General features: G+C 35.0%; 2 protein-coding genes across 2 annotated transcripts; one reads left to right on the top strand and one right to left on the bottom strand.

Moving 5' to 3' along the window:
- LOC109726299 (acetolactate synthase small subunit 2, chloroplastic-like) lies at positions 1,877 to 7,774 on the top strand. Its single transcript, XM_020255820.1, has 12 exons — positions 1,877 to 2,190; positions 3,269 to 3,482; positions 3,940 to 4,023; positions 4,509 to 4,577; positions 4,669 to 4,752; positions 4,906 to 5,058; positions 5,200 to 5,286; positions 5,626 to 5,730; positions 5,837 to 5,959; positions 6,468 to 6,620; positions 7,082 to 7,147; positions 7,438 to 7,774. The coding sequence occupies exons 1-12, from the start codon at positions 1,892 to 1,894 to the stop codon at positions 7,519 to 7,521; spliced, it is 1,521 nt and encodes a 506-aa protein (XP_020111409.1). The 5' UTR covers positions 1,877 to 1,891; the 3' UTR covers positions 7,522 to 7,774.
- Positions 8,117 to 14,399, bottom strand: LOC109726300 (2-alkenal reductase (NADP(+)-dependent)-like). The gene is made up of 5 exons (XM_020255821.1): positions 14,104 to 14,399; positions 10,331 to 10,508; positions 9,776 to 9,942; positions 9,060 to 9,142; positions 8,117 to 8,757 (listed from the first exon to the last, which is right to left on the bottom strand). Exons 1-5 carry the CDS (start codon positions 14,329 to 14,331, stop codon positions 8,376 to 8,378), a joined length of 1,038 nt encoding a protein of 345 aa, XP_020111410.1. The 5' UTR covers positions 14,332 to 14,399; the 3' UTR covers positions 8,117 to 8,375.

The raw sequence follows: 18,534 nt of genomic DNA on the forward strand, positions 1-18,534 counted from the left end.
CTAACCCTCGACTTCTCGCCACCACTGTCTAGTACAGCTGGTTGATATATAATGCATTTACTGATCAGCTTTCGAATGTTTGATCTTTTATCTGCTTTTATTAAAAAGGGTGATTTAATTTTCAATTTTGTTCGAGAGAAACAAATGGCTTCGCTATCGGATGTTAAAGATCCATGGGCTTGTTAGAATAAAAAGAAAAATAAACTACATGTTGAGGCCATTGTTATCTAGTGTCGTTGGTACTTTGGCCGCTGATCATGAAGTGCGATAATTTTAGATTTTGAGTATCCATAACAAATAATACAATTTATATTGAATGTATTTTAAATTTAAATGTTATTACAAATCATATATGACTCCAAAACCCTCTCATGTGAATTATTTTGGTAAATACATTCTATATAACACATAGTTAATTTAATTTTACTTTAATTTTATGATTCATACCTAATTATTTCTGGTGTTTATGATAATAAATAGCTTATATCATGCACTATGTAGATATAAACTAATTTTAATTTAACAAATAAATTATCATATCATACATCTTGTTATTATTATATTAATGGTGATTTGACTAAGATATGATATATAAATATTGATATTGATTTATAATTTCAAATAAATTTCAATTATGACTGCAAATTATTGATTTGATTTATACTTATCAATAAAAAATATTTTTAATCAAATAGTACGAATCACATATTAACTTTTGTAGTAAATTTGGTAGTTTTTTAGTGTTTGTTGTTCAAAAAATTTCAAGAAATAATTTTTTGACTAAAAAAATATTTTTCTTCTCTTCGATTTTTTTAAGAAATAATTTTTTAATTTTTTAAAAGTTTTGTCAAAAAATAGTGATTAAATTATTTAAACTAAAACTGCAATTTTTTTCATATACATATATATATATATATATATATATATATATATATATATATATATATATATATATATATATATTACGATTGAGGTTTGTATGCAGAACTTTTTGTGCATCTAAGTCGTTTTCACTATTGGGACTTTTGAATTGACGATCGATTTCTGTTAAACTTGATTTAGAGTATTTTGAAATATCTAGAAAATAAAATTTGTGATTTTTCGATATCATTTGCCTATTAATCGAAGGGGCTTAAAATCAATAATTTTAATGGCCGTGGTGAGCCGTTTGCAAGTTTAACGGTGTAAAAATATTCAAATCATGTGAAATTTTGATAGAAAATTTTTTATACTATATAAAATGAGATCAATATTTTTGATCTAAAATTTTAATGTCATATCATTCTATTTTGTAAGATTTTTATTTTCAACTGTTGATTTTGAGCCACTTCGATCACTAGGCAAATGATATAAAAAATCACAAAATTTATTTTTTAGATACTTAAAATACTCTAGATCAAGTCTAACGAAGCTGATTGTCGATTCTGATTGTCGATTCGAAAGTCTCAATATTGAAAACGACTTGGAAGCACGGAGCGTTCTGTGTTTCAAGAAGAATACCAGACTCGCTATATATATATATATATATATATATGTTTTTCACTTGGTTGAAAATTAGGAGATTGACTTTTAGTTCTTAAAAAGTAGTGTCGCTTATAATTTGACAAGATAGTGTTTTTTATCTTATCTTTAAAAAGTTAGAATATGATCATATTCACTCAAACAAATTGCTTCTTATGTATTGGATAATTAGGGCTAAGGACNTTTTTTTATATGTATTTGAAAAAAGAGTTTCTCACACTTTTTTTATTTTTTTTATTTTAACAACCGACATTTCTTCTTAAGAAAAACAAGTTATTTCACTTACTGAGGGCAAATACGTAATTTCGCCTGAAACAAAACCCTACTTATCCCTTTCCCTCCACCTGTGGAGCTCCCAAGCTCTGCGCCAATGGCGGCAGCTCCCGCTCGCTTCTCCTCCTCCTCCTCCTCCCCCTGCTTCTCCTCCACGAAGCCCTACCTCCGCTCCCAATCCCACCGCGACCCGAGCTTCTTTGGCCCCGGCCTCGGCCTCTCCAGGACCGTCGACCTCTCCCGCGCCGCGCTCTCCTCGAGGCCGCGGCGCCGCGGCGGCGAGGTCGTCGCGTGCGGCGCCGAGAAGCCGCGCCCCGGCGACGCCTCCGCCGCGGCGGCGGCGGCGGCGGCGGCGTTCTCCGTCGGCGATCCGGCTCCGCCCAGGGCGCGGAATCCGTAAGGGATCTTCCGTTTACGATTTTATCCTGTGTTTCGCGTAATGTGGTTTTGGTATTTGTGCGTTTTGGCGCATTGGATCGTTAAGGGGAGTGTGCGCAGCAATGCGGATGGGAATTGTTGTTTCTGTAGTTGATTTTTTAGGTGTGAAATTGATGTAGATTTAAGTACTTTCTTGCGGATTTTGTTTAAAATTTTTGCTACAGTATGAGGCATTTAATCAAACACGTGGTGAACATAGGTTGTGTATTGTCACACACACACAAGTGTCCGAGTGTATTGTTTGAATAACACAATACATAGAAAACCAGCAAGGTGTGTGGTAGGAGAAGGTGATCTGATAGATTTTTATGGTACCCATTTGGTTCTGTTGGAGTTTTTTTTTGCGATGTTTTGTTTGGGTAGATCGGTTACTTTTTTCATTAAAATGTTCCAATAACTTTCCTCTATGAGGATTTAAATGCCCATAGTCACAGGCCATGTCCACCGTACCAACAAGATGTCGGTACGGTGCTATCTCCATATTGATGGCATAGCTTAAAACCATCTTTTTTTTGAATGTAGCAAATAATCACATCAATAAAGTTTGAAAGTTTGATAAAGAATATATAAGAAGCAATTAGAATATATTGGTGCCGAAGAAAATAATTATTCCGTGTCATCATGTGTCAGCACTCAGATATTTTTTTTATCAACGGCATATATCATGCCGTGTTGTGCCAGCAAGTGCTTGGTACAACACTGTGCCACGACGTGTAAATTTTTTATCAAAAGCAGAAGCTGTAAATTGAGGTCATACTTCTGGGGCCCAAAAGCTCATTTGAGCCTCTTGGTGTTGCAAAAGTTCCCGACTTTTTGTTCCCGAATGCTTGGCTACTCCTTTTGGAGTAGAAGCCCGATCAAACAGACGTGTTGTAATGTTTGTCGTGTTGATTGCTTCGTTCAACTTTGTTCATTTGAAATATTGTGTGCCTTTTCAAATTTCAATATTACTTTTTAAATTTTCTTGCCATTGCACGACTGCTGATGATGCTAAACATTGGCGTGACAATTTCCTTCTCTTATTTTACAAATGTAGGATAAGACGCCACACAATATCGGTTTTCGTTGGGGATGAGAGTGGGATGATAAATCGTATTGCTGGAGTTTTTGCAAGAAGAGGGTACAACATAGAGTCGCTTGCTGTTGGGTTGAATAAGGACAAGGCATTGTTCACCATCGTTGTTTCGGGGACGGATAAAGTATTGCAACAAGTCGTTGAGCAGCTTAATAAACTTGTAAATGTTTTGAAGGTCAGTTGCCATCTACTATTAAATGTCAAATAGCGGGAACATGAGAATATCATGCAATTCATTTTTGAGAAATGGTGCAGAATATGACTTATTTTCTGGTATTCAAGAGGTCCGGCATATCAGAACATGACTAACTTTAGAAATCCTCTATTTGGATATTTAATCATCTGGTTTATACATAAGTTTAGGGAAAAAGAAAAAAAATCTAGTTACTTCCTCAGAATTTTTCTTTGAAAGAGATGGAAGTTTGATTAACATTCTGATAAAGCTTCTGTAACGTCAAGTTTGATTCTCAACACTGTTATAGAATAGCATACTTATACTATTTTTTGGCATCTTTATGTTTTTCTTATTGTACAACTGACTGTAATGAAAATCAGTCAGCTTCATATTCATCATTTCCTCGTTCCAACTGATACTCGTATGTATCATTTCTTAATTGTTTTACAATTATCAGGTTGAGGATCTATCAAAGGAGCCACAAGTTGAACGAGAGCTGATGCTTATAAAGCTTAATGTGGAGCCAGATAGGCGCCCTGAGGTAAAACACGAGTGCACTCTTTGCTGCCTCTTTGTTTCTCAGCAGTTCAAATGTATCGCTATCAGTAAGTATTTTGTGGAATGCAATTTTTTTTCAGCAGCAAAGGTTTAGTGGACATTATTATTTATGATAACATAATATCTTAGCCGTTTGATTAAGCGTTTGAATGAAAGCTATGATATCATACCGGTCCATTATTCTTTGATAATACTGGATATGAAACTGGGAAAAGAGGATCACAATAAGTTCAGTTTTCTTATTGTGTATCATTTTAGAACTATTTTCTGAGCATTTATGAGGTTCTCTTCAATATTTTTAAGTCAAAGCTGGTTGGTGGCACTGAGATGCACTCTTTTTACAGAAGTTCAGGGTTTCTAGCATCCATAGTAGTGTAAAAGCTGATTAGGTAGTACAAAAGCTGATTTGATAGTTCAATTATCTAAGGTAGATACCTGTTTTTCATCTTTCTTTACTGCTATTTGCAGGTTATGGGTTTGGTTGATATTTTCAGAGCAAAAGTTGTAGACATTTCGGAGCACTCACTGACCATTGAGGTAAAATTTATGGATTCTTCTGCTCATGAGAAATTTCATCACTTCTTTATTCCAGCAAACTAAAATTTCTGACTTCGTTGCGATGATGAAGGTAACTGGAGATCCCGGGAAAATGGTGGCGGTTCAGAGGAATCTCAGCAAATTTGGGATAAAAGAAATTGCTAGGACCGGCAAGGTAATAATGTGAATGATATTATGAAACCAAAAAAAAAAAAAGAAAGAAAAATTCTGAGGAAATTATGTAGATAAACAAAATATACTATATCAGAATTAATCCATACAATCTGACCCTGGATAATAGATTCAGAATTTGTTACTTTTTTTGCAGATTGCTCTGCGGCGTGAGAAGATGGGAGAAACTGCTCCCTTCTGGAGGTTTTCTGCAGCTTCTTACCCTGATCTTGAGGGTACGATGGCTACAAGTTCCCTTCTTAGCTCTGCAGATAGAACACTAAATAGCACTTTGGAGCAATCATCTGGAGTATGTATACACCTTTTTTTTGAGCTTTAAATGATGATAAAGTTCTACAGCATGTAATTTTTCTGACTTGTAAATGCTCGAGTATCATGCTTCTATTTGTATATGCTGAATGAGATTCTAATAAGTTTTGATTGTGTCAAGGGCGATGTTTATCCTGTGGAGCGATACGAGAACTTCACTGTAAGTCAAGTTCTTGATGCACACTGGGGCGTTCTTGATGATGAAGATGTAAGTGCAATCTCTGATTTGATATCTAAAACCTATTGATTTAAAAGATCTAGAAGTATTTTCGGCAAACCTTGCTGTAAGGCAATATTTAAATGATTCGAGAAAAGTTGGTGCTGAGGAGCAAAGATCAAACTAACCTTGTTTTATTAAACTAAAGAGCTGGAGTTTTCTCTTTTCTTTTGTAGTTCTAAAAGTCTGGTGCAATAAAGATTTTGGTCGAGTTTTTAATTGATCTTCGTACAGTTTTTTTAGATGTTTGGTTGTAGATCCTTCTCTCTTGTCATTGTAACAGAGAGTATATAAATGCTTACATCTAACAACCAATTTTTGTTGGTCTAGTCGACTGGCCTTCGCTCGCACACTCTATCCATCCTTGTAAATGATTCCCCTGGCGTCCTCAACATTGTAACAGGAGTATTTGCTCGCAGGGGCTACAATATTCAGGTCTCTTCTTCTCAAAAAGTTATTTGTCTTTCTTTTGTGGGTATAATTGCTTGTACTAATTGCTAATGCTTGCACTAATTGCTTAGAGCTTCATCATTGTTTTCAGAGTCTTGCTGTTGGTCCAGCAGAAAAGGAAGGTATCTCTCGTATTATGACAGTCGTTCCTGGAACTGATGAATCTATCGGCAAGTTGGTACAACAGCTCTACAAGCTTATTGATGTTTATGAGGTGAATCATACTTGGAAAATTCATGCAATTCAAATCCAACCAAACTAATGGAATGACTTTTTGCTCCCAAAAGCATTAGCTAGGTGCCTAGGCCTTTGGGAAATAAAAAAGTAAAAACAATGTACAAATACCTTAACTAATCATACAGTCACTTTAATTTCAAAATAAAAAAAATCCGGTGAACTTTGTTAATGTTATAGTAAATTCCATCAGAAAACTGTTAAGTTTTGATGGCGAGGTACTTAAATCAAAATAGCTATAATGTTAGGTAGTAAAATCAAATATTTGAAAATTCAGGTACCCCTTACAAAATGCACTATAGTTCAGGTAAGGTCTGTACATTGTTACCAACAAAATTTTCTGGCTATTTTGCTGCAATGCAAAAAGCTGCTGGTACTTCTTCAAACAACTCTACTCACTTTTGCAGAAGCTTCAGCTGGGCCAAGCAGTTTAAATATTTTATTAGGAAATATACTAATCTGAAAGCAAGTTGTATTCACCCTCCCAGGTCCAGGATATAACGCACTTGCCTTTTGCTGAGAGAGAATTGATGCTTATTAAAGTTGCCGTAAACACTGCTGCTCGGAGAGACATCCTAGACATTGCTGACATCTTCCGTGCCAAAGCTGTTGATGTATCTGATCACACAATTACTCTTCAGGTATTATCTTTTGTACAAATTTCAGATTAAGATGTTCCATATTTTTGGGAATTATCTGTTCATTTGATTCGTCTTTTCTTCATGTCGAAGTGCCTCAGTTGTTACAATCATAGCTGGTGTAGGAGGTATCTAATTTGATGTGTGTGTTGTTTAAAGAATCATGCCAAGCCAATATATATCATCATTGAAGTTGAGCCAATTCTTCTACTATGCACTTACTAATAAATAACTTAAGAGCTAGAAATGTGACAAGAAATAAATAGAAAAGCCAATATCTCTATCTGGCTAGCCCATTTCGCATGTACACCTTCTGGACATCACATTGAATCATCAGCTGGATTTTCCCATGTTTAGTGATGGGAAATTCCTACCAATTACTTATTAAGCACAGCTACTAGCTTCTATTACTATTGAAAATTATTCAAATTCCATTTAATTAAGGTCCGGCTAATTACATGCAGCTTACTGGAGATTTGGACAAGATGGTTGCGTTACAAAGGTTGTTGGAGCCTTATGGCATCTGCGAGGTTTGTTTCTGGACTCGCAATATTTGGATCTTTGCTTTTTTTCCTTTCGATTTTTTAATACCGATAAAACAGTTCATTATAAGGATATAATAATCGGGGCAATATATATCGCCTGCTAATGCTAACTCTTTCCATTACAAAACTGCTGATGTATGCTTTTCGTATCAAAGGGTTGCTGCAAATAGATTTTTCCATGTTCTGTAGACCCAGAGTTTCAATTGCACTTTTTTCCTTGTAATTTTGTTTACCGCTTCAGACAATTAGTTTACCGCATATTTCTGCTTTCGCAGGTTGCAAGAACTGGTCGGGTTGCGCTTATTCGTGAGTCAGGGGTTGATTCTAAGTATCTCCGCGGGTATTCTCTCCCGTTGTAATCTTATAAAGAATAAGCTAAGTATGAAGACATTAGATGCATGTTTGCTTATTGTTCCTCTTTCTTTTCCCTCCTCTTTTCAATTTCGAGTAGGTTTCTTTTCCTTTTTTCTCCCCCTGTTTGTCGTTTCGAACGGACTTGTCTCTACGACATGCGCAAGTACTAAATTTAGTAATAAGTTCTTGCTTCAATAAGATTATGTTCGCCCTGTAATTGTTGTGATTTCCTGTTCAATAAATAAGTCAAATTCATAATTTGTGCATAAAAATAACTTACTAGCATTTATTCAACCCTGAAAAATTATGATGTAAAGAATCTAGTGGTAATGTGACACAGTTTGTAATTTTTTTCGATCTATTGGATTTTTTTTATCTTCCCTCATTTGCCATACTAAACTAGCCATTAATTTGGGAATAGTTTGTAGCTTTGTTTGGTATATTTTTCCCTTAAAAAAACTCTTATCATCAACATGCTGATGTTTCTTTTTTAAGTGCTGTTGTATAAGTAGTTTGTTGCTTTTCGTAATCGAAAAACTGAAACTGTTTAAGAAGATCGAGGAGGAGGGTTTAGCGACGATAAATTCTCGCACTTTTGCGACATCTTAATCTATCCAATTCATTCAAATCCAGTTATGTGTCTCAACTGGGGGTACCAAAAAAAAAAGCAGCAGCAGTTTTGTTAACAGCATCAAAAACACCTTCACAAAACCCAGATACTTTTTTTCTCCTCTTATTTCACACCTCATGAATCAGGGAACAGAACACCAACACAAACCTCAACAAAACACATTTCCTACACCAACTTGTGAGCACAAAGCATGAGCCACACACAGCACAGAAAAAGGAAGAAGAGTTTTCACTCCTTCGCGACGGCGACCAACTGCTTCCCGACATTCCGGCCCTCGAAGAGGCCGGTCAGCGCCGCGGGCGCCCTCTCGAGCCCTTCAGCCACATCCTCGACGTAAGTGATCCGCCCTTCCTTCAGATGCTGCACCATCATGTCCTCGAACTTCTGGTAGCTGCTCGCGTAGTAGTCGAACACCACGAACCCTTCGATTCGCAGCCGCTTCGGCACCACGCAGAACAGGTTGTGCACGCCCTCGTGCTTTTCGCGGTTGTACTGCGAGATCATTCCGCATGCCGCAATCCGGCCGTGGTTCCTCATGTTGAGGAGCACGGCGTCGAGCATCGGCCCGCCCACGTTCTCAAAGTATATGTCGATGCCGCGAGGAAAGCACCTAGCGGCGGAAACATCGAAAGGAAAGGAGAAAGATGTTATCCAAAAGATGGATATGTTTGAATAAGAAGGCGCGGGAATGATATGCAACATTACATTCGCGCGCGGGGTTTGCGAGGCGTTTGGTTACTCAGAAAAGTTTTTTTTTTTTTTTTAATGAGAAATGCTTTTCTCTACTGTTTTTGTTTTCTGGATAAAAAATTCTGCGAGCCAAAGCTTGTTTAGTATCTTATATCGAAATTTTCGAAGGAAAAGGCATCAAATTATCACCAAATACCCCAACCAAGTTTGCATATTAAGCACCTTATTAATGCTGCATTCAAGTCCTGCTCCTTCTTATAATTGAAGGCACCATCAAAACCAAACTTGTTCTTCAACAGATTCACCTGATTACACAGTGAATTGAGAACATAAAGGACAAGATTAGTTAAAGAATCTGGTGCGTATGAAGTTACGTTTTTAGTTTACCACCGCTATCTAAGTACACGTACATCTAAGTCGTGTCAATACAATTGTAAACACATAATCAAACACATAATAAGGCACAGACTAATGATCAAGACAAGGAGAAAAAAATTATATATATATATATAAAAGTTCAAAGGNTTCTAAGGCTACTCTAATCTTAGCACGTGTTAAAAGTTTTTAGCTCTATTACATCTTATATATAACATCATCTGGATCTTATATTTTTTTACGTCTTTAAGTCCTCAACACAATCACACACACATCGAAAAGATCATCAGGTAATGTGAGACTCGTCTCACTAGTCTTATCATTCCGACTATGCCTCAGTCAAGACTAATCTCATACTTTCGGTTGGTAATTGGCTATGATATCAAATATAACGATCCAACAAGCTACCGGTCTAAAATATTTAATCCCAGTTATTAATACTAGTGTTTATGGTCTTTTACATATCCAATCATATTTTTATTTTTATTCGATGCGGGGCTATTGGAATATCACAGATTCATTGTATTCATAGTTTCAAAGAGAAATGAACTTAAAATGCAGACCTTCTCATCAGAACCAGCACTGCCGGCAACATAGCAGCCCGTCAGCTTCGCGAATTGCCCGACAAGCTGGCCGACAGCACCTGCAGCTGCCGATACGAAGACTTGCTCGCCTTCCTTCGGTTTGCCTATCTCATAAAACCCGACATACGCCGTAAAACCCGGCATGCCTGAAAAGAAACACAGCAAAAGTTAAGCAGCCAAGGCCACACAACAGACAGGAAATGAGATTCTGACAGGCTTAATTTCGTCAGAAATTTCAATCAAACTAACAATTGATTCACTGCTAAAACTGAGATTCTGAAACTCCACAGTAACAGCTCTTTTGTTATCTAAAAACAGTTTGTTTTCGTCGCGTTAACTCCCTTTGGAATGATTTTACGTCATTTTTCGAAGCTCATGCGGCGATTTCAAATCGCGCTAAAGTTTCAGATACGTCAGACGCTTTTTCCACAACATTTGCTGAACTAGTCCAATAAACTTGAACTAAAGTTTCAATTACTGAATTAGTTGAGTTGAGTAGCTACAAATTTGGAGAACATTGAATTAAATACATACCAAGAACACCAGTGTAATAGGAAAGGGGGATCTCAGGGTGATTGATCTTGAAAAGGACCTCAAAATTTGTGATGACACTGTACTCCTCCCATCCTGTTGTGCCCCAGGCAAGATCACCTGCTTTGAACTCTGGATGGGTAGAGTCCACCACCTTGAACACACCATAACCTGTTATCACCTGTTCCAGCAAAATGAAAAAAGGGGGAAATTGAGTGCACAAATTTAAATAAATCTGCACTGATGGAAAAATTAAGTTCAAGAGTACACTAAAAATAAGTAGTCATTATCAAAAGGATTGATTAAGTGTGAAATAATACAGACGAAAACGAGCATTGTTCTCCAAAAACTTAGAGTTGAAAGAAAATTAAAAAAATTAGAATCTTGGGGCATGTTTAGTTCACCTATTTTAGACTATAGAATCGGAATGAGATTCATTGATTTCGATTGTTGTTGTTTGTTTTATGGGAATCGGATTCCGAATCCCATTCCATTCTGGAATAGGAATGACCAAATCCATTTATGGTCCAATCCGGCTTTGTATTCCGGATTCGTCCATTCCAAACTATTCAAAATCTTCCTTCATCAACACCTCCTCTCTCTTCGTTACTTTTCTATTTCTTAATTAAAATCATCTCTCAAAAATTCTAAGTTTCTATTTTGATATTCATTCCAATAATGAACCAAACATTTTTAAATGATTCGTCATTCCATTTTTTATTCCAAAGTAATCCAATTCCATTATTCATTTCTATTTCAATCGCGAACCAAACATGCCCTTAATGTAATAATTGAAATTCACAATATATATGTCTCCTTATATTTGGGTTAGTCTAAAATCCAAATAGTAAAAATTTATAGTGTAGAGCTACTATGCTATCGGAGGTATAAAGTAGGTGCCTCCGATTTTTTAGCCATTGGATCAAAGATTCTACGGTTGGGATGATAGCGGTCCCTTTAGGGTTAAGTGGTCCTCCTAGGGTTGAGTGGTCCCTATTGGTTAATAATATTAATCCAATAGTTAGAAATAATCAATATGGTTGATTTAAGGGCTAAAAAATCGAAAGCACCAACCACTTGATGTTTCCGATAGCATAGTAGTTCTACTCAAATTCTATATATATATATATATAGAGAGAGAGAATTCGGTTGGAATACTATTAATAGTAAAACGCTCTTTTTGTTATCAAGTTTTTAACCCTTGGATGAAAAATTGTAGGGTCGGGATGATATTAGTCGGTTAGAGTTGAGTGGTCCCCCTAGGGTTGAGTGGTCCCCACTGGGTTATAGTATTTAATCCAATGGTTAGAAATAATGAAAAGAGTTGATCCAAAGCTAAAAAACTAGTAGCAACAATGGAATTTTGCTACTAATAGTAGCCCAGTCCAACTCTATATATATATATATATATATATATTAAAACTATATCGAGTCGAACACAAACGAGCTGATGCCAATTCGTGTTTCGGCCTATAAAGATTTCAAGCTGAAATATTTAACTCGTATTCGACTTGTTTATTAAGCGAGCAATCAATCACGAGCTCATTTCGAGACGAACACGAGCTAGCTCAAACACTGAACTGAATTGCCGGCCCTATATTATATTACCAAAAAATCCAATCCTATAAAAAATGACCCAGAAAAATCAGCTGAATTTGTTATTGGTAAAATTCATGGAGACCCCTCATCTATAGGCCATTTTGAAATTACCTATAAATTAAATTTCATGAACCAGCTGAATTTATTATTATGATTTTAAAAATTTACAAAATTTATTTTTTAAAAATTTTAAATAAATTTTAAATACTCTAATCATGTTTGCCCAGTCTGTTGGTATCCTTTAGTAAAAGGATAATTTTTTTTATTTATAAGTTAAAATAGTTATTTAATATATTATCATATATTTATACTCAATTTATCTAAAATCGTGTAACAATTTGAAATATATTGCACTAAAAAAAAATCTCTTTAAAACATTTTTATGATGTTATATTTAAAATACCAACAACTATATAAAACCTCTATTTAAACATATACAAATATTAAGCATATATATATATATATATATATATATATATATANAATTTAAATAAATCTGCACTGATGGAAAAATTAAGTTCAAGAGTACACTAAAAATAAGTAGTCATTATCAAAAGGATTGATTAAGTGTGAAATAATAAAACGAGCATTGTTCTCCAAAAACTTAAAGTTGAAAGAAAATTAAAAAAATTACAATCTTGGGGCATGTTTAGTTCACCTATTTTAGACTATGGAATCGGAATGAGATTTATTGATTTCGATTGTTGTTGTTTGTTTTATAGGAATCGGATTCCGAATCCCATTCCATTCTGGAATGAGAATGACCAAATCCATTTATGGTCCAATCCGGTTTTGTATTCCGGATTCGTCCATTCCAAACTATTCAAAATCTTCCTTCATCAACACCTCCTCCTCTCTCTTCGTTACTTTCCTATTTCTTAATTAAAATCATCTCTCAAAAATTCTAAGTTTCTATTTTGATATTCATTCCAATAATGAACCAAACATTTTTGAATGATTCGTCATTCCATTTTTTATTCCAAAGTAATCAAATTCCATTTTTCATTTCTATTTCAATCGCGAACCTAACATGCCCTTAATGTAATAATTGAAATTCACAATATATATGTCTCCTTATATATTTGGCTTAGTCTAAAATCCAAATAGTAAAAATTTATAGTGTAGAGCTACTATGCTATCGGAGGTATAAAGTAGGTGCCTCCGATTTTTTAGTCATTGGATTAAAGATTCTACGGTTGAGATGATAGCGGTCCCCTTAGGGATAAGTGGTCCCCCTAGGGTTGAGTGGTCCCCATTGGTTAATAATATTAATCCAATGGTTAGAAATAATCAATATGGTTGATTTAAGGGCTAAAAAATCGAAAGCACCAACCACTTTATACTTCCGATAGCATAGTAGCTCTACTCAAATTTATAATATATATATATATATAAACTATATCGAGTCGAACACAAACGAGCTGACGCCAATTCGTGTTTCGGCCTATAAAGATTTCAAGCTGAAATATTTAACTCATATTCGACTTGTTTATTAAGCGAGCAATCAATCACGAGCTCATTTCGAGACGAACACGAGCTAGCTCACAAACACTGAACTGAATTGCCGGCCCTATATCATATTACCAAAAAATCCAATCCTATAAAAAATGACCCAGAAAAATCAGCTGAATTTGTTATTGGTAAAATTCATGGAGACCCCTCATCTATAGGCCATTTTGAAATTACCTATAAATTAAATTTCATGAACCAGCTGAATTTATTATTATGATTTTAAAAATTTACAAAATTTATTTTTTAAAAATTTTAAATAAATTTTAAATACTCTAATCATGTTTGCCCAGTCTGTTGGCATCCTTTAGTAAAAGGATAAGTTTTTTTATTTATAAGTTAAAATAGTTATTTAATATATTATCATATATTTATACTCAATTTATCTAAAATCGTGTAACAATTTAAAATATATTGCACTAAAAAACAATCTTTTTAAAACATTTTTATGATGTTATATTTAAAATACCAACAACTATATAAAACCTCTATTTAAACATATACAAATATTAAGCATATTTATATATATTTATAAAATTTAAAATTAATTTACATTTATATTTAGTTGATATTAATTACTACTAATTCGGTGCGTGCGTGGCACCGGGATTAAAGCAAGTAAATAAATAAATAAATAAATAAATAAATAATTAATTAAATTTTGGTACCTGGCCGGGGACGAAGTCGGGTACGTAGGAGGGCTCGTCGTGCTTGGTCATCCGCGACCGCATATAGGGGTCGCAGGATAAGTACAGGTTCTTGACGATCATGGCCGTCGATCCCTCGGGCGCCTTCAATCGGACGGTCTCCGTCACCACCCCCATATCCCCCTCCGTGGGGATCCCCGTAACGTAGTTTTTTAGCACCACCTTCTTGTTTCCCACAACCTCCCCCATTTTTTTTTTTTTTTTTTTCTCTCTCTCTCTCTCTCTCTCTCTCTCTCTCTCTAAAACTCTTTCTTTCTCTTGTGTCCGCACAATTGTGTGGACTTGGGGACTGCAATTTATAGGAGGATAGAGAGGTAAAAATGTATGGATAGTCCCTCTACTATTCCGATATTACAAAATAGGTCTCTATTCTTTTTATCTGAAAATGTATGTATGGAGTAGGGATGTTAATAGGTATGGATGTCCGAAATTTTATCCGAATCTGAATCCGAATGAAACGGATATATCTGATGCTAAATGGATATGGATTCGGATATGAATATCAAAAATAAAAATCCGACGAATATTAATTCAGATATGGATTTTGACGGTACCCGATCCGAACCCGAACCCGACCCAAACCCGAATTTATTTTGTATTATATATAATATATATATAAAAATTTGATGTTATATTTGAATTTGTATTTTAAAAATTTAGATTTAACATAATATATTTTGAAATATTGGAAAAAAAATAATTGTTTTGGGTTCGGGTTTCGAATTTTTGGTCGGGTTCGGATTTGGATATGGATTTTTAAAATCCGTCGGGTTTCGGTTTGAGTCTCGGGTCTCAGGTTTGGAGTCGGATTCGGTCCGAATTTTGAAAATTCGTCTCGAATTCGATCAGTTGACATCTCTAGTATGGAGCGTATCTGAAACTACGATTTGTTTCGATTTGACTATCTAAATAAATGTACCTCGCTCGCATTTATTTATTCGGTAACATTTCTCTTCCAAAATTCAAATTATACGATCAAGCTGCATCAATCAATCAGACTCAAATGTACCAACCTTAATATTTTATGTGAATGAATGTGCACATTATTATTATTATTAAAAGGGTTAATTATACTAGTAGTCCCCAATCTTTTCATCAATTTTCACTTAGGTCCCCCATCTTTTTTTTTTGCAATTAAGTCCCTAATCTCTTGATTTTATTACAATTAGGTCCCAATCGTTAAAAAATCTGTTAAAATTAACGGAATCACCACGTCAGCGCCTATTTGGCATACTTTTGCATGTTAATTTAGGTTTCTAAACTTTGCACATTTTTTGCTTTAATCTCTAAAAATAAAAATTTTAAATTTTAAATTTAAAATAAAAAATAATATTAAATTTTTTTTGCAATCCGTTGACACAACGCTACCGTGGTGCTGACATGGTGCCTCCGTGGCGCTGACATGGTGCTGACGTGGGCTTTTTTCGTCAATTTTAATATTTATCTAACGGCTGAAACTTAATTGAAATGAAATTAAAAGATTAGGAACTCAATTACAAAAAAAAAAGGTTAGGGACCCAAGTGAAAATTGGTGAAAAAGTTAGGGACTACAGGTGTAATTAACCCTTATTAAAATTATAAAACTAATAATAACTGCATGCAATTTATGTATTACGGACGTCATGGAACACGTCATGGACTCGTGTCCAGCTGGAACACGTTGTGAACGTGTGTTTGATGGCAAGTCTACAATACATTCAATTAAGGGTTATTCAATTAATTTATATTTTAGGATAAGGGTCTATATACCTTCTTGTTTATTTCTAAGTGAAATAAATGAAGCGGGTATCATGCTATCTATCTCTCTCTCAAAATATATATATATATATATATCTCAAAAAATAGAGCACCATTTTTTTTGAATATTATTAAGTGTACCCTAAATTAGAAATCCTAGTAAATTCTAGGCTAAATTATAGAAAATCTCCATGTAATAACTCGCTTTCTCGCTTTCCCCCCCTGACATTTAAAAACCTACACTTTGCCCCCCTGTAAAATGAAAAATGTTCACAGGAAGGATTACGGTGTGTAAAATAACCATTTTGCCCCTCGCCATTGTCGTCTTCTTTCCCATCTTCCTCAGCCGTCCCTTCGTTCGACCGCGATTCCCACCTCAATCGGCCGCGATTTCTCTCCATTTTCTTCTCCATCTGCTTTCCTTCTCCTCCTGCACCCTCGCCGCCCTCGATTTCGGCGACAGTAGGAGAAAACTGAAGTGGGCGACAGTAGGAGGAGAGCAAAAAAGGCGAAGGCAAGGCGGCGAAGGACGGCGAAGGGGATGTGGGTGAGGGCGAGGCAGTGGAGGACGGGTAGAGGTGGAAACTAGCCGAGCTCGAGCGAGCTTATGTCAGCTCAAATTCTGCTTGAAATTAATTTCGAGCCTAAATCTAGGCTCAAGCTCGGCTTGAAATTAATTCGAGCCGAGCTCGAGCAAGCCTAATTTCGAGTCGAGCCGAGCTCGAGCTCTAAACGAGCCGATTGAAATTCTCGACATTATATAATCAATAGTTTAATTTTTATATAATATCACCTATAATTTGATGCAACATGTTCAATAGTTCAAAATACAAAATAATTGTAAGAAATGTGAGTTAGGGTGACTACAGAGAGAGAGAGAGAGAGAGGGGGGAAAAATTAGGGATTTGAAAATTTGAATGTTATCATGTTTTAGGGTTATGTGCAACAGTGAAAGTCTGAAAGAGAGAGTATGTTATGTAATTTAGAGTTGGTTTCAATTGCACGGTTGTACTTGTTGGGTTTATTTTATGGGCCAACAATAATGGCCCAAATTAAATTAAAACCTATATATAATTAAAATACATTTTATATATATATATATATATATATATATTCGAGCTTTCGAGCTTTTCGAGCCTAATTCGAACGAGCCGAGTAATACTCAAGCTCGGCTTGAAATGAATTTCGAGCCTTTTATTTTGTTCAAGCTCGGCTCATTTAATTTCGAGTCGAGCTCGAGCGAGCCGAATATCGAGCCGAACACGAGTCGAACGCGAGCCGGCTCGCTCGTTTGCCAGCCCTAAGGACGGGGAGGCGGCGAGGCGGCGGCGAGGTGGCGAGCCGGAGGGAGGCGAAGCAATAGGGAGATAGCGGAGGGGTATTTTCAGCATAAAAATATATTTTTTAACGGAACCCTAACGGTAGGGGGTGAAGTGTACATTTTTTATTTTACAGGGAGGCAAAGTGTAGATTTTTAAATGTCAGGGAGGAAAAGTGAAAAAACGGATTATTACAAGGGGGTTTTCTGTAATTTAGCCTAAATTCTATAATTAATTCTATGTTGAATCATATTTGGGGTAATAACTTGGTGAGTTTTGTTGCCTACATACAATTTTAACTTTATTAAAGCATGTAACTCCTTTTGTTACTAGGAGTATTTAAATATTTTGTTAAAAAAAAAATTAATAGTAATAAGTTTTCATCCTTAACAAGTTATAGGAGCATAAAACACCCTATCAAACAAGTATAATGAAATTGTGATTTTATGCAACTATGATTAGTTCTGTTATAGTTTTTTTTCTTATATCTTATTTGGGCCCCGAGTTGGTGCAGGTAATGATTGTCTAGTCTTTGAAATTTTATTTTCTTTCTTTAATAAAAAAAAATCAATTAATATCAATTTTAAAGACGATAGTGTCCGCTATAATGCACCTAAATAAATAAAAAAAAAACCTGTATATCCGCTTAGTCTTTTTATTTATTTATTTATTTATTTTTTGGTTGTTGCTTCGTATCTATTTCCCAACTATCTAGGTTAAGTAGTCAATTTGACTATTTTACTAATTACCATTTTCATCTAATTAATTGGAAGGGAGAGATTCCAATCATGAACAGCTGAATCGGAGGTAGCCCGAATATAGCGGGATTAACCGGATACTTGCGAGTATCCGGGAAGCATTAACTTCTTAATCTCTAGTCCTTTTAAGTCTATTTAATTAGACTAGTAAATAGGCTCATTTTCTTTTTATTTATTTAAATTTTTTCGTTTTTTCGTTGTTCATTTTTTGGGAAAACACTTCTCAAAACTTCAAAAATATTTTATTTATCCCTATTTTTTTTTTTCTTTCTAATATACCCTTCATATGTTTCTCCGTTATTCTAAAGTACCCTTGCAGTTACCACATGTTAAGCTAACTTAAGTTAAATATGAGTTAAATATCTATCACAATTAAAAAGAATTAAAATGCCACTTTTGTTCTTAACTTAAGGGCAAATAAGAAATGTTGGTGACGGTAGAAATGTATATTTGAAAAGATCAAAAAATAAAATATTTTTTGTGTCCCAAATTTAAGGGCAAATAAGAAATATTAGTGATGGTAGAAGAATATATTTGAAAGGATAAAATAATAATTTTATAGAAATAATAGAGTTCAT

This window comes from Ananas comosus, linkage group 21 (assembly GCF_001540865.1).
Source record: "Ananas comosus cultivar F153 linkage group 21, ASM154086v1, whole genome shotgun sequence".
NCBI lineage: Eukaryota > Viridiplantae > Streptophyta > Magnoliopsida > Poales > Bromeliaceae > Ananas > Ananas comosus.